General features: G+C 35.6%; 1 protein-coding gene across 1 annotated transcript in view; it reads left to right on the top strand.

Moving 5' to 3' along the window:
* PWWP3B (PWWP domain containing 3B) overlaps positions 1–16,504 on the top strand; it is a 28,097-nt gene extending 11,593 nt beyond the window's left edge. The window contains exons 4-6 of the mRNA XM_084788779.1: positions 9,564–9,692; positions 11,921–12,059; positions 12,697–16,504. Coding sequence (XP_084644905.1) covers positions 12,915–14,927 — 2,013 coding nt within the window. The 5' untranslated portion in view covers positions 9,564–9,692; positions 11,921–12,059; positions 12,697–12,914 and the 3' untranslated portion in view covers positions 14,928–16,504. The remainder of the gene's footprint in view (positions 1–9,563; positions 9,693–11,920; positions 12,060–12,696) is intronic.
* Positions 16,505–16,897: the final 393 nt, after the last annotated feature.

The raw sequence follows: 16,897 nt of genomic DNA, 5'->3' as shown, positions 1-16,897 counted from the left end.
GTGGCACATTCTTGTGTGTATTTATGTATGTGCATGCCAAAGGTCTTTATTGGGTATCTTCCTTAATTACTCTACACATTTTTTGAGACAATATATATTGAACCTGGAGTTCCCTCGACTTGGCTAGAGTGGCTAGCAAATTCTAGGGGGTCTCACATCTACCTTCCCAGAACTGGGATTGCAAATACATTACTGACTGAGATAGTTCCCCAACTTTATTTAAACTTACAAGGTTTCAGAAGCACCTAAGGAGAGACCTCTACAGTGATTGCTTTTCTGGTTAAGCCAGGTAGTCAGACATAAGCCACTGTGACCTAACGACTTTTCTGGATGATTAAAAGCTCACTGACTGGTTTCTTGCCTAAATCTAGATGTACTAATGAATCTTGTCCATATTTAGACTATCTGTGATTCATATTCAGCTTATACTTTAATACCTTCTACCCTGATGCTGATCTCCAAGAGATACTTATCACTTGGCATATGTTTAATGCCAGGTTGTATAAGTTGCCCATTCAGTCGGCTAGTATAGTTAGAACTGGGTTCCAAAACCCACCTCTTTATACATTATATCAGAGAACCTTGCTATAACACCTGCCTGAGAAAATTGGTATTGTAAGTACTTGATCTTTATCAGCCTCTCTTATGGTCTGGATGATAATAAGTTTGGTTGCTGCCGGGCATGGTAACACACACCTATAATCCCAGCACTCAGGAAGGCAGAGGCAGGCAGATCTCTATGAGTTTGAGGCCAGTCTGGTCTACAAAGCTAGTCCAGGACAGCCAAGACTGCACAGAGAAACCCTGTCTCAAAAAACAAAACAAAACAACAAACAAGCAAACAAAAAGAATAAGCTAGACCATGCCTAGATTTTTTTCCTATGGATGTCTTAGAGAATGGCAGGTGTTGTAAGGAGCATTCTTTTTCTTTAAATTTCCAGTAGTGGGCCTTTTGTTACTTCAGTGAAGAACAGCACAATTTTATGATAGAGTTTTGTTTCTGTATGTGTTGTGAGGATGCGTTGTGAGGCCCTTGTCTCCTTGTCTCTGATTTTATTCTTTATTGACAGTCTTCTGAGAGGCCCCACCCAGCAGCTGATCAAATCAGATGCTGAGACCCACAGCTGAGCACTAGGCAGAGCTCAGGGAGTCCTGTGGAAGAATAGGAGAGGATAGAAGGACCCAGAGGGGACAGGGATGTAACAAGAGATCCAACAGAGTCAACTAACCTAGACCCATGGGGGCTTACAGAGATGGAAGCACCAACCGAACAACATACATGGACTGGACCAATGTCTCCTACACATATGAACCTAATAGGCAGTTTGATCTTCATGTGGTGCTGTCTATAACGTGGACTCTGGTGTCTGCTTTAGATCACTTCGTCCTTAAGGGGCTGCCTTGCCTCACCTCAGTGGATGAGGAGGAGTTTGGTCCTGATGTGACTTGATGTCCTGGGCTGGGGGTGGGCTCCCCTTTTCTGAGGACAAGGGTAGGGCAGATAGGGGGAAGAAGGTGGTAGGGAGGGCCTGGGAAGAGAGGAGGGAGGGGTCTATGATTGGATGTAAAGTTAATGAATAAATTAAAAATACATTTAAAAGAAGAAAAAAAGTTTCACATTACGCAATCTGTAACCTTAAGTTTCAGTAGTCTTATCTGTTGGTATTCCGTAGATTTTTTTTTAATAGTAATGGAGAAATGCAGAACTATTTGGAGTTTTTTGTTCTCTTTTTTAAAAAGCTTTTGTGTCACATCACAAGTATTTGACCAAAGATTATGGAGTCTTGTTCTCCCTGGCAATGACATACTGCAGTTTGCCATTTATTCCATCTGGGATACTCTGTTTACTGTCAAGTTCATTTGCTATGTGTACCTCTGTTTTAAGGGTCACTGAATAGTTCACATGTCTATTAAATTACTTAGATTATTTTAACAGCATCTTTAACAGTATACATGGACCCCCAGTGATCTTTGAGAACATTTTTGCTAGATAACTCCTGTTCTTATGAACCTAATGCACAAAAGATACTGAGATTTATTCTGTACCCAATCTATGTCTTTTGTGTTATGAAGCTGCTTTTTAATAGGAGCATGTTAGTAACCAGCTTTCCCATCTTGAGATGTAGAATTTGGCTACTCTTTTTCCCAGGCCTTCTTTCTTATCTCTTCCCTTGCCTTACATCTATATATTTGACTGGCATGGGAGGCCTTCAGTGTGATTAAAGCTGTCCCAAAGAGAATAAATTTCATAAGCTATACAATTCTAGAATCATTTCTTGACATTTGCCTTTTGCCAACTCAGTGGAAGAGCTAGTCAGTAAAACATGAACTCTTACAGAAGAGTTAGGTAATCATATCAAAATCTGTATGTCTTAGAAGCCTCTCAAATGCTTTAAAACAAATTAACATAGTAATATATTATAGAGAATTAAAATAATTTTCTGTATTTAGAAGGATAGTTTATACTTACTTGTGGTACATAGAACCTTATTTGGTAGTCAGTTAATCCAAAGAAAAATTCAAATTCTGTGTATTCCCATTACTATCATAATTTCTTATGAGTTATATTCTGGTTGGTTGATGCCCTTGTTTTTGTTTGTTTGTTTGTTTTGTTTGTTTGTTTTTAAACTAATTTTCTTGAGGCATAATTTGTGTAGGGTTAAATTTACTCTTTTTTAAACTGTACATATTAATGAGCTTTGATGAACTTAAAACAATAAAGTTGGGTGATAGAATGTTTTCTTAACTCCAAAATAGGGCATTCAGACCTAACTGCATTCAATAAACTGTCCCTATTCCACTGTCCCTATAAATTTTCTGTTTATAGGATGTCATGTACATGAAATCACAATGTAGCCTTTTGATTCTAGCAGTTTCTCTGTATTGATCTATAGATATTCAGCAATATTTTTGCATGTATAGCTAGTTTATTCCTTAATATAGCTGAATATTATATGATATGGATGTTCTATGATTTGTATAACCACTAATCAATAGTTTTTATAGGTTTTGATGATTATGATTAAAGCAGTTAAAGAATTCAAAGCAAAGTTGCCCAGTGATAGCACGCACCTTTATTCCCAGCACTCCAGAGGCAGAGGCACAGACAGATGGATTTCTGTGAATTTAAGGCCAGCCTGGTCTACAACACTAGTCCAGGACAGCCCAGGCTACAGAGAGAAACTGTGTCTCGAAAGCAGATCTTTGTCTGTCTGTCTGTCTGTCTGTCTGTCTGTCTGTCTGTCTGTCTGTCTCTCTCTCTCTCTCTCTCTCTCTCTCTCTCTCTCTGTGAGTGTGTGTGAGTGTGTGTGTGTGTGTGTGTGTGTGTGTGTGTGTGTGTGTGTGTGTGTGTGTGTGCATGCCTACTACTTCTCTTGAGTAAATACCTCAGCATTAAATTACTGGCTTTGAATGGTTAAGAATACTTCTGGGCTGTTTCTAAAGTATGTTTGTTGCAGTACATAATAGTTACTCTGCACCATTTTCTGAAATCTATCCTGTCAATGTTTTGTTTTTTCTGTTTAATATTATTTTAATTACTCTAATCTTATTTTCTTTAATATCATTATTATAAAGGTGTTAGCAATGCCTCATTTGCTTTCACTTGTACATACTTACTAATGGTGTTGAACATTGTTTCATGCCTTCAACTGCAAATCATATATTTTTTTTTAATTGAGATGTTGGTCTTACTAAATTCTAAGGACAATTTATGATTCTTATGATCCTATAAGGTATATGTTTTACACAAATTTTCACCAACTCTGAATTTTCTTTTTAGTTTTGAAAAATTCCAATCCCAATTTTATTATATTTTATGGTTCATGTTTTTTATGCTCTTGATTTTAATAGACCTTTGGCTTATCCAAGTTCTCAAAGACAGTCTCCCAGTATTTTATAGATTTTAGCTTTACATATAGGCCCATGACACATTTTGAATGATTTTTGTTCATAGTCATAGCTAAGGGGTCAAGCCAAAAATAAGTTGTTTAATATGTTCCAGTACCATTTATCAAAAGAACTTTAAAAAATTTAGTAGGCATTATTTGCTAGTTTGTGATATGTTGACCTGTAGTCAATCTTATGTCAATAATATGTAATATTGATTACCATGGTCTTAAATCAGATAATGCGAATCTTCAATCTTTTACATTTCCTTTCCAGTATCATCATTCTGATTCTTCTGCTCCCAGTGCTTTCCCCAACATATTTTAGAGTTATTCTTTCAACTTCCACAAAAAGCCTGCTGAAATTTTTATTGAACTTACAGTAATGATAGATATATATGGAAAGTTTTTAATACCCTAAAATGAGTGTTTCTGTCAATCTATATGCCATATATCCCTATTTATTTATATCTTTAATTATTTGCCTCAGCATATTAAAGTTTCTAACATATTAACCTCACACTTAATTTTTTTTTTGAGATTTGACCTGAAACTTGCCAAGTGAGTAGGCTTGACTGGCCAGCATGCTCTGGGGACTCCATCTGTCTCTGCCATCCAAGTACTGGATTACAAGCACTAACCACAACACCTGGTTTTTTAAATATGGGTCATAGGGATCCAATTCAGATCCCTGTGCTTGCAATGTAAATACTTCACCAACAGAGCTGCTGCCCAGCCTTGCTTCTTGTATTTTTAAAATAAAATTATACATGGAATTTTAAAACTTGAATTTTAAATCTTTGTTGTATTGAAATGCAGTGAACTCTAGATTGGTTGATGAATTAGAATCCTCTTTATGATCATTCATGTTATCTACAAATGCAGTTTTACTTTTACCTTTCCAGGGCAGACACAATTTATTGAGTTTTCAGGTCTTATTTTATTCACAAGGGCCTCCAATCCAATTTTGATTGGAAATGGTAAAAGTAAACATTCCTAATGTGTTCCTAGTTTTAGCAGAAAGGCATTCCATGTATTATCACTAAGTATAATGGTAACTATAGTGTTTTTGTAGATGTTGGTGATTTGATTGAGGAAGATTGTTTTATAATGTGCTAATGTGCTCAGTGTTTCTATCCTACATGTTTGTAAAATGTTGTTAGATGCTATGTCTACCTCAGTTACTATTATTTTTCATCATTTTCCATCCTCTAGTGTGGTAAGCTGAATTGATGGATTTGGGGATGTTGAACAATACTTATGTTCCCAAGTATGAATTTCATTTGCTTATAATATAACTTTTATCTGTATTTGTGTTTTGAGCAACAGCATTTGGTGAGAAATTTCTACATCTATGTGTATAAGAGATAATAGCCTATGGTTTTCTGTACTTTTTATTGGTATTGGGTGAATGTTGGTGTCATAAAAAATATGTATGTGCACTAAAAGACTTTTTTTCTCCACAATTCCTTACCCTATATTTAGGGTAAGTCCCTAAATACTTGTTCTACCAGAGGAAGTCTATCTATCTTCATTCTCTTCCCATTTTGCCACTGTTAGTATTAGATACTAGGTTCCAATAATGCAGGAAGCATTGCTCAGGGTAGCCTAAATGTTTGTGGGTACCTTTGGACATGGACCTTGAAAGTTAGAGCTTTCTCAGTGGTCTTTCCTGTCTCAGTAGTGGGAAATCTTCAATTTGAATCTCTGAATGATCTTTGGAAGGCAGCTATGCTCACCTGCAACACACACACAGGAGGGGCTGGAGGAAGGAGGGAGATAGAAGCTTAAAGCCTATTCCCAAAACAGTTCCACTCCCTGGTGACTAAGCATTTGCATATATTAGCCTGTGGGGCCCATTCTTAATCATACTACCAGAGTTCATTACCCTTTGATACTTAAATTAATATAGATATATGATAGACTGGGAAACCTAGGACTTCATAAGATATCTAGAGATTAGTCATTCTTAAATTTGTTGTTACTGGCATTCTCTTATGCCTTTTTATATCTTAAAAGAAAGTACTTCTGGTGCTTTTTAGTATTGCATGCATATGTTATTCTTGCTGTTTATACTAAATATACCATAGAAAGAGGTGATTCCTAAAGTGTACTTATAGAGTTGATTTTTGCATAATGGCTATTATTATATGTTGTTTAAATCTCTATTCTTTGTATTATTATAGATTAAAATTGTATTTTAAAGAAACATACATTATACTTGAACCTTATTATATGGATTCCTCTGTGGTTTAACATATATTTAGGTTCTTATACCCGACCCATGATTTTCTTGTGCTATCTCTTTATATACAGCTATATTCTCTCCCACCTGGATCATCAGCAATGATGATCTTTTCACTATTACTATTGTTCTATTATTTTGGAAAGTCATAATATTAAGTCATATAGTGTTGTGGTGGACAGGTTCTAAGTGACTCACCCACTCCCTTATGAAGTATTTTCCCCTTGTGTGCAGGATTTGCTAAAGGTGATGTGATGTCTCTTACTACCATGATTATCTGAGACTGTCCTAGCCAAATGGAGGAGAAATAGGAGAGGATGGGAGTGGAGCAAGGAGTGTGGCAGGCTAGATGCAGAATGGGGTATAATATTCTCTTTTAAGTTTCAGTGATTCCTGGCACATAATGCTTTAAAGTAATTATACTACTCAGTTGTTCATCTCTCACACATGTATAGAACATTTTTTTATTCTCAACAAGGGATTTGCAATGCATCTTGGTTATTATAAACATAAACCCAGGAATCAGGGTATCCAAATGTTGTGTACCAAATGCACTGTGGACATTTTTTGTACACGTTCCTTAATTTCTCTATTGCCTCATTTTAAAAATGAGAATGCTTAAAATGCTCATTGCTTTAGTATATTTGTGCTATTGTAACAGTATTTGAGACCAAGACATTTCTTCGCAATGGGCAAATATTTGGCTCATAGTTCTGCAGGCTGAACTAAGAACTGAGAGGCCATATCTGCCAGGGACCTTATTATTGTATCATAAGGTCACAAAAAGTAGCGTATAATGACAGAGCAGAGAAAGAGAGAAGAAACCAAGTTCATCATCTTTTTAACTGGGACCCATTCCCACAGTAACTAAAGCACTCCTGCAATATGGCATTAATGGGTTCATTGGATGTGTTCAACCTGTAGAGCCTTTGTAACAATGTTTAATGTATGTAGTATGTAGTTGATTTAAGAGACTGCCTGGCATGTCATAAGAAATCATTGGCATGTATCCTCAATACTAACACTAATAATGTTTATGTAGAATGAAATGAGTTACTATCCTGTTATTAGTAAGTTACCAGGCATGTAAAAATTATAGGTATTATATATTATTTTACATCATCTACTTCATAAAATAGCACTAATATAATTTTAGCATTTATTATTACTAGTTATCACTCTTCCTATCCTTCTACAAAACAGTAAAGTACAAATATCCAAGGAATTGGTATAATATTGACTAATTTGTCAACACTATGGAAAATAGACAAAAAAGTATAATTTTGAAGTATAATAACTATTTTTATTGCACAAGTGTTTAAATCAATAGGTAGAAAATATTATAAAATATATAATCAGGTAATCCTCTTCATTTAAATAAAGTCAAATATAATATACCAGCCCAGTAACTTTCTACAAGTTAAATAATATTTAGTGTTCTATAAGAATGATTCATTTCTGTTGGTGATTATAAAATCAACTATTTTAGTGCTGCTATTCAAAAGACAGACTGGGAAATACAGGGACATAGTTAAGATACAAGTTATTGCATACATTGATATCAGAATGTGGTAGTCCTGTTAGAGGCTTAGGATCATCCATCTCTAATGATTACATCATTTTTCTAGTTCACTTCTTAGTTCATACATACTAGCTTTCCAGATTGCATCCATTTATTGAGGTCAATTCTACTGGATCTAGAAAATATTGAAAGTGTGGTATAAACCCAGGTTAGCAGTTGATCCACTTTTGGTGGCAGTGCCTTTAGAATCTTCACAGATAATGCAGTTAGACAAATAAAAGACATCAGTAAATATGAAAGAAAAAACCTTCCTGTGGCAGAGAGTGCTATGTTTTCGCAAAACTCTTCATTTTCCTCCTGAATCACCAGTAGACTACCTTCTCTAGGCTCTAGTGTAGTTTGCGCTCTATTCTTGAGTTCTGATTAAAGGACAGAGGCCAGCAGTGATATTTGCCAGGCATAGCACTTAAAACTGCCCACAAGACTGTCCACTTTCCCTTTTTCTTAGATATCTAGCCAGACAAAAAATGTACTAAAGGATTCCCAGGCCCAAAGCAGATGGTAAAGCAGTAGGGTGTTAGAAGTTTGGGTCCTTTAGTGACTGCTTGAAACAGAGCACCCTCCCCATCTGGCCACTTGATGACCTAAATTAAATACTTTTGGGGAGTGAACTTGTGAGATTTGTGAATATCACAAACATTGCATAATATATTTATTAGAGCCACCACCAACATCCCAGCCTAGAGATAGCCTTTATTAATCTATTAGTATTTATTACCCTGATAATAAAGATTATATAAATGTGATTTTTTTAAAAAACTTGCACTTAAAACTTGTACCATATGAATAATGTCATATAGTGTGTTAGAGTGAGGAAAATAAAACACTGTATTTCTCAAGTTACCAATTATAATTCAAGAATAATTATATTTAAATTGGCTTTCTAACTTAAAATTACCATAGAGATATTCTGATGAACAAAAGGCACATAAATTAAAAACAAGTTCTCCCTTCATTGAATTCCCCAAGTGTGAAACAGTGAAGAACTAGGAGAAGCAACTTCCTATTATAGAAAACGATGTACAGAAATGGCTAACTTCTTCCAAACAAATGATTTTTTTTACCTTCTAGTCAGAAATAAACATGTATATGAAGCAATCTCTGAGGCTTTCCTGAAGATTGTAAGAGAGTCCTGTGTCAAAGCAGAGACATACCATATTTTGGAGAGTGTAAAGGAAAAAAATATTATCTAAAATAATGTAAAGTTGTGTAATCCTAATCATTATCTTTCTCATTGTACTTTAAAAGATGCTGACCAGCATGTTTTTTTCAGTTCACCTATAAATATATTTGGTTTGCAAGTATGTTACAGAGAAATTTTGTATCTATGTTCATCTAGGAATTTGGTATATAGTTTTCTTCTTTTGCTATGCTCTTATTCTAAGTGGAGTGTGAGGGTATGGGTATACTGGGTGTGCAAGTGTAAAGGGGTGTGCTTGGGAAGAGGAAAGTGGCCAGTCAGAATGGAAAGTGTGAACAAGAAAGGGCAATGAGGGGTAAATAAGCAAAGTACATGGTATACATATATTTAAAAAGTTCAAATTGAAGCCCATCATGTCACAAGGAAGACATAGTGAAAAAGAAAGAAAGAAGGAAAGAAAAGAATCACCTATAGAGAGGATACCAGAGAAGGCTAGTTAAAATATGTAAGCAGTATTTAAACTGGGGCTTTCTTACTATGAGATAAAGTATTTTGCAATCTCCTTAAGAAATCATCCACCCTTAGGGTTTAAATCGAAATTAGACAGACCCTTGTTGCTATCACACTGTAAAGTTCTGTAAAGGGGAACATTTCCAATTCTCAACACTTCAGCGGTTTTTCTTGGCAATTATGTCTCCTGTAATTCAGGGAGTGGCCTTCTGCTCTGCATCACTGTGGGGGTGGAGCCTTCTCTGAGCAGTGCCTGTGAATTCTGTCCCGCCAGTCTTGGGGGAGGAGCTGCATTTTACCAGGCTGCAGCTGACAAGAAGCTTCAAGGTAATGTCTGACTTAAATTTATTTTCTAGTAAATTCTCAGAGCTGGAGCATAAAAGTAAGAAAAGAGGAGGGATGATCTTGGAGAGGAAGGAACGGGTTGTGATTTTTTGAGAATTTCTGGCATTTTGAGGGCATTAATCCTCTGGAACTTTTGTGTCTCCCAAGGTTTTTTAAATCCACAGAGGGGAAAGGGCGATCAGATTACAGCCTCTAAATTAAGGCTTCAGTGCAGCATGGCCGTCCATGCTAATTTCCTAACTTGGCAAACCTTGTTGATGTTACGAGGCATTCTGTTATTCTATGAAGCTTCAAACATTTATTCATTTACACAGAAATAAAACTGACAGAAGTATTCGACAACAGTATATTCATACATCTGGTAATTGAGATACACAGAAAAGTATGTATATGTTACATGCATATGAGTACATGAAAGTGGATCAAATGTACAATTGAGTGAAGACATGAATACATAATGTATGCATGTATATGTGTGTGGTTGGAAAAAAGTGACAAACTCCTATGTTAGCATTCAGAATTTCTGGTAGCCAAGTTGCTATTTTTAATATGTTTAACCCATTTTAATATCATAAAATAATAGAATACCTCGTGATTATTTATATAACTGTGAGAGAAAAATGAAGCTCAAACAGCATACCTTATTTCTTTTAGACACAAACATTCAAAAACATACATCTATACTTCCACAACCGTATTTATTGTTTTCCAATAGCCAAAAATTTTTTATTGGTTGCTGTTCTGATTATAACTTTGTGTGTGGCCTCCTTGCAGTTCATTATTTCAGGTCACAGGTAGAGCCCTGGTTGCTAAAAATTAATTTTATGCATCATCTAAGTGTACAGATAAAACAAAATACTTGATTTCTTCCTATAAGCTATTTAAGGAATATTATATGGCACGATACATGCATACTCTGTAGTATTATGTATCTGGTAATTTGAAAACATTAGCCTCCACATGAAGTAATTTGAAAGTTTCTGAGAAATAGTACAGGATAAAGAGAAAATTATTGAACAGTAATTACATATGCTATCTCAATATATATGTATGTTTCTATAATGTATACTAGCAAATCTGAAAAGTACATCTCTAACAAAAATATACATGATCTATATAGGTAGAGAATCAGGGATGGCTTTCCCACTCTATATTTTTAAAATACTAATTCATTTTTATTTTGGCTTTTTTATATTTTCAGGGAACTATTAAGATAAAATGTTACATATTTGGGACAAACCTCATTTAATAAGTTATGTTAAATTATGTGAAAAACAGTTATTCATATAGAATAATGTTCAAATGATACTCTTGAGCAGGGTTCGTGAACTTGGTTTGAAATGGGCATTCATTCTTCTATGTAAAAAATTTCTAGAAAGAGAATATTCTGGTGGATATGTGTGCCAAGTTGCACTTAACTTTTATTATATGTGTATGTGTTTTGTATCATATCAATCTTAATAAAATTCTGGATCAATAGAAATACTATGGTGAAATAATCGCCCTGTTTCTATTCCTGTTCTGCAAATCCTTAAATGTCCTTTAAGGTTTTTAAATCTTTATGTGGTACTAGGAATTCAACCCAGGATCATAAAGGTGTCAGGCAAACACTCTAACACTGAGCCATATCCCCAGCCCTAAAGAATTCTAAAAGCGCAAGAGGTCTCCTGAGTGGCTAGTGCAGTTTCTATCCATCTTGTGTTAAGGGCATATCAACAGGCTGCATATCTGGTACTGGTCACAAGATGGCATAAGCACCAGAAATCCTGAATTTCCTTCAGGCTACCATTTTTATGAAGCAGGCAAAACAAACAAACAAAACAAACAAACAAAAAAAACAGTGAAACTATGAGACAGAGTTTGCAATGTAACTGTGATTACATTGAAAACAACTGCAAGTTTAAATAAGAAATCCATATGATGATTAATGGGAAGATTCAATCAGAACCTCTATACTGTTCCTAGTAGGCACAAGATAATTTGTTACCTCCCTCCCCTCATGTCTCACTTAATACTTTTCTAGAGTGAGATCCATTTCAGAATGAATGGTAATGAACCATTTCATCTTGAAAAAACACAGGGGAAAACAGATATGGCATCTACATTAAATGATGAGAATTCATCTCATCTCTCTGTTACTTTTTGGTAGGCAGGATTTTATTACACTTCTTTCCTTTCATTGATTTATTCTCTGTCTTCCTTTTGTACAGCCTTAGTTAATATCAGATGTGGGAAGTCTGCATGTGACTCAACTTGAGCCCAGAAAAGCCTGCTTGGAAATCAGCTGGCGTGAGGATCAAGATAGTTGGATCACACACTGCAAGACCACCACCATCCACACGACAGAAGGTAAGGCTCTTCCCATTTCAGGAGATACTTCCCATTTGAAAACGCAGTGAGGTCTTAAAGAATATTTGATTTTGCCTCTTGCTCTGCATCTGTAGCATTTTAAATTTAAAAGCAACTTTTATATTAATGTAATTCAGTAAATGTTTGGAGTAAAGCCATGTGCACAACCTTTTGGCGTTAATGAAACACTAAGAGCATTTAAGAACATAGAATTATAATTTTATGCCAATCTAGAACTTTTGAATAAGACTTTGAGAATGGAGCTTAACATTCCATGAGGCCCTCCATATGATCCTCATGAATACTAAATTTGAAGAATCACTATCATAGGTATAATACTAGGAATACTAAAGTACCAATATATCTGATGACATAAATAGATTCCCTAGCATACAACAGCAGTTCTTCTAGCTATACTAATGCATATTCTTTAGCAAAAAAGGAAGAGTTCTTGAGTTGGAGTTATTGTACAAGTCTATTTCCAGGGGTTATCTCCCTATCCATTAATCTGCATTTTTGTCTTGTCTGGTCTGTCATTGAACACAGCTCCTTTTAGTTTATCTCTTTTGCTCACACTTGCTTGCCTTGTACTTTGGCAAGATAGTTTTATTTGTTAATATCATTTTCCCTATTTCAGTATCTTCCAGAGTACTCTTATTCAAACAACATGTTCAAGTATCCTGGGGACATATTTGTGGAAGAAAACAGTGCACATAAGCCATAAACTCTTTGTGGTTCTACATCAAAAGAAACTTTAATAAGACTTGTTTTGATAGCATTTGTATTTGCGGCCACAAGGCCAGCCAATCTCTTTGTCTGTAATACTAACCACTTGGCACACTAATCTAAATCATAATGGATGACGAATATGTCCTATGTAATTGGAAAGACCAACTATGGCCAGCAAAGGTGTTGTGTAGGTTTGAAACTTTGGCAAGCAGTGAGAGGCAAATGACATTTTCCCTACAAGTTCAAATACTTTCACTTGATGAGACCATTACCGTGGAAAGCAAAGATACAAGAGTCCTAACTGAATCTGAAGTTAAAGCCATTGTGTCCTCATTAGCAGTACAGTCAGGGGCCACACTTCTACCTAGGGAGGAGACAACCTATGAAAGATCACTGAAAATGGCGCTGGAAATCATGAAAGGAAGAACAAAGCAGAGCCCAGAAAGCATGTCAGGTGGAGCACATTCCGCTACAGCATCTGAAGATGACCCAAATCAGCCATCTCAGTTACCTCCTCCTAAGAAGATGCGGAAACTTGACAGCAACCGCAAGGAAGACTCAGCTTCTGTGATACTGTGCTTAGAGAGTGATGACTCCCTGTGTGAGGATAACCTGCCGGTGCAAACAACCAGTGCAAGTACCCCAAGCGAAATGGAAGCCAAGTCATCACAAAACGATGATGATGATGATGACGACGATGATGATGATGATAAAGAAGAAAAGAAGGTTGACATCTCAGACATCATGTCTGTGAATTTGTCACTTAAAGAAGATGATGACTATATTAAAGAAGAGAAGTTGATCTCATCATCAGAAGATCTTGTTGTACCCAAAGAGGAGTCCCAAGACATCTCCCCAGATGTCCCAGCTGATTCTTCTACCTCAGAGAATAACCTGGAGGATCCTGGAGAGGGCCCATCAAACCAGAATCCACGTTTCTATGCCAGCCAAAGTCAGTCTTCTGTGGAATCAGAAATAGGTGCTGAAACATCCACTGCAGGGTGCTCAGGGGAATATCAGGTTTCTCTGCCTTCCTATAATACAGTCAACAGTGATCTACTAATTCAGAGACTAGAATTAGAAGATCTTGAAGAAGAAGCCCGGGCTTCGGGCAAGCTTTTGTCTCTAAATCCTGATAGGGAAGCTGCATTATATAATGATGATGATGACGATGAAGACCTCCCACGTTTTATTCTCTGTTACGAGAAACGTGCATTTGAAACCGGCATGATAGTGTGGTTTAAATATCAAAAATACCCCTTTTGGCCCGCAGTGATAAAAAGTATTAGGCGAAAAGAAAGGAAGGCAAGTGTGCTTTTGGTTGAGGCAAACATGAGTCCTCAAAAGAGGGGTGTTAGAGTATCTTTCAGAAGATTAAAAAAATATGACTGTAAAGAGAAACAAGCACTAGTGGAGAAAGCCAGGGAGGAGTTCCCTGAGAGTATTGATTGGTGCGTGTCACTGATTTGTGACTACAGAGTTAGACTAGGTTGTGGCTCTTTTACAGGCTCATTCTTTGAGTATTTTGCTGCTGACATCAGTTATCCGGTCAGGAAAATAATCAAGCAAGATACCTTCAGAAATATTTTTCCAAAGTTATACGATGAAGACGCGGGACAGCAAATGTCTGTGACATCTCAGACCAAGAGACTCTCTTTCCAGAAAATTCTCCCTGACCGGATGAAGCCTGCTCGCGACCGAGCTAACAAGAACCTGTTGGACTTCATTGTCAATGAAAAAGGAACAGAGGAGCACCTCCTGGCCATTGTAAATGGTACAAAAAAATCCAAATGGCTGAAAGCATTTTTAAAGGCAAAGACTTTCACACCCTGTATTGAGACATACTTTGAAGATGATGATCAACTGGATGAGATAATGAAGTATCTACAAGAAATTTATAAACGAATAAACCAGAAGATGCTAACTCGCATAAGAGATGACAAGATTAAATTTATGATGGAAGTTCTTCTACCAGAAGCAATTATTTGCTCAATTTCTGCTGTTGATGGCTTAGATTATGAGGCTGCTGAGGCAAAGTATCTAAAGGGCCCATCTCTTGGCTGTAGGGAAAGAGAATTATATGATTCCAAAATATTATTTGAGAAGAGACGGAGGTCACAACCAAATGAAGCCCGTTAATTCTGCTGAGAGTCAAAACCACAATGGAAGGTAGATGAAACTTTGGGAAAGTAATCTTCTAAGAGTTCTAACATGTAGCCGTTTGCTGAAGATGCAGGGGAAGATCTTTTGGTTATAAGTTTTTTTTTTTTTTGAAGATCTGTATGATCTGCAGATACCACTACATCCATCTTTCTTTTCTCGTGCTTCTTCCAAATAAGCTTCATCAATATATTTTTAGTAGTTTGATTTTCTACTACATTTTAGAATGTATAATCCTTAGGTGACTTTAAGGGAAACTACTATTTTCTTTTATGATATTTTTGTGTCTTTGATGTATAGGTAAATACTTTATGCACACTCAGTTTAATAAAATTGCACTAGCGTTAGTTTTTAAGCAAGAAAATTAGAAAAGATGTCTAAAAATGTCAGTTATATATTTTTTGCTCAATTTTTATAAAATACTGAGTTTTCTCTTCAAAGAGCTGAATTATATTTCCTGCCATGCCTACTTATTTTTGGGAAAAAATATCTGTAAACCCTAGAACCAAAGATAGCTTAAACTTTGCTATATATTATAACTAACCACAATTGCTTTTGCAAGAAAAGAATCTAAAATTAAAAAGTAAATGGGTTATCTGCATGTAATCTCTCTATGTGTGTGTATATAACATCTCAGCATGCAGAAAATGATTCTGGCATCCATGAGCAGAATTTTTCATTCTACACTTCTCTGAAATTCCAATTTGAGGAGTGTCTCACCTTCAGTGCTGAATAACTTCTTACAACAGATGAGCTTCTGGCTAGTTTCATAATCATAGGTAGATCTTGTTACTATGGCTATCTGAGCACATTTAAAAGATGGTTAAGTGTATCAACAGTCTGACCATTCTATAGTCCAGGGTTGCTGCTTCAAAGTCCATCTAGTTTGATATAAACTAGGAGAAGCAAGCACTGTGTTCAGAATCCTGTCTTCAAATATAAAGACATTTGTCTCAAACCAAGGAAGCTTTTGCATCTGGCTTATTTATAGAATGGTTCCAATTGGTTCCAATAACATAAATGCCAACTGGTAAATCATTCCAACTACTAGATGGACCAGAATCTGGAAATTTGGGAAAATATTACAACAAAAGTTCTTACTTGCTACATGTGGCAGTTATTCTGTATATGGTTATGTATACAAACTTAGTTGTTCTTGTAACTTGAAACAAGATTTTTTTATAAGACTAAATCTTATAAAAGCTAGTATATTTAAAAAACTTGATGTGAAAAGATGTACTAAGGGCTTAACACGAACCTATCTCCATTTTTACCTCACAGAGTGGGACAACTCTCACTCTTGGACTCTTCGGTGTTCATCTCACATGGCTATATGTCTATGTACAATTTGCAAAGTTTTGGTATTTGATTTATAATGAAACCATTATATCCTTTACCTTAGATATTCATTTCACTTTAGTTGTATAGAAACATTGTGGTGTTCTGTAAATTAATATATGTACAAGCATATATATATATATATATGCACACACAATTTGTTTAAAACTTGTCATCATTTAGTTCTTGTAAAGAGTTGTCATTCTAAATAAATTCCCACTTTCATGATTGATTTTGTATTATTTTAAAAGAAAACTTTCCTAATTTTGTTTAGCTTGACAAATATTTTTATTATTTTTCTTCTTTTTACACATACACTTATATTATTACACATATATACAATAAACTGCATACAGCAAGAACCACAAAACAATGAGGAAATATATTAATGTTACATTGATAGCATTTTGGTTCAAGTGTTTAGTATTCATATAAAAATTAGAGCTTAGACCTAACCACATTTTTACGTCACATCTGAACCTCATTTGTAATGTCTTACATATTCAGTGTAATGACTGTATGAACTCAAAGTACATCTTTCATTGGGAGAAGAGAATAGATTTTATTTCCCTCCTTCACCTTACAGAAGCCCTCTTTAATGAAAACAAAGT

This window comes from Acomys minous, assembly GCF_964271855.1.
Source record: "Acomys minous genome assembly, chromosome: 7".
NCBI classification, from domain to species: domain Eukaryota; kingdom Metazoa; phylum Chordata; class Mammalia; order Rodentia; family Muridae; genus Acomys; species Acomys minous.
This window is presented reverse-complemented; position numbering and strand designations above follow the sequence as displayed.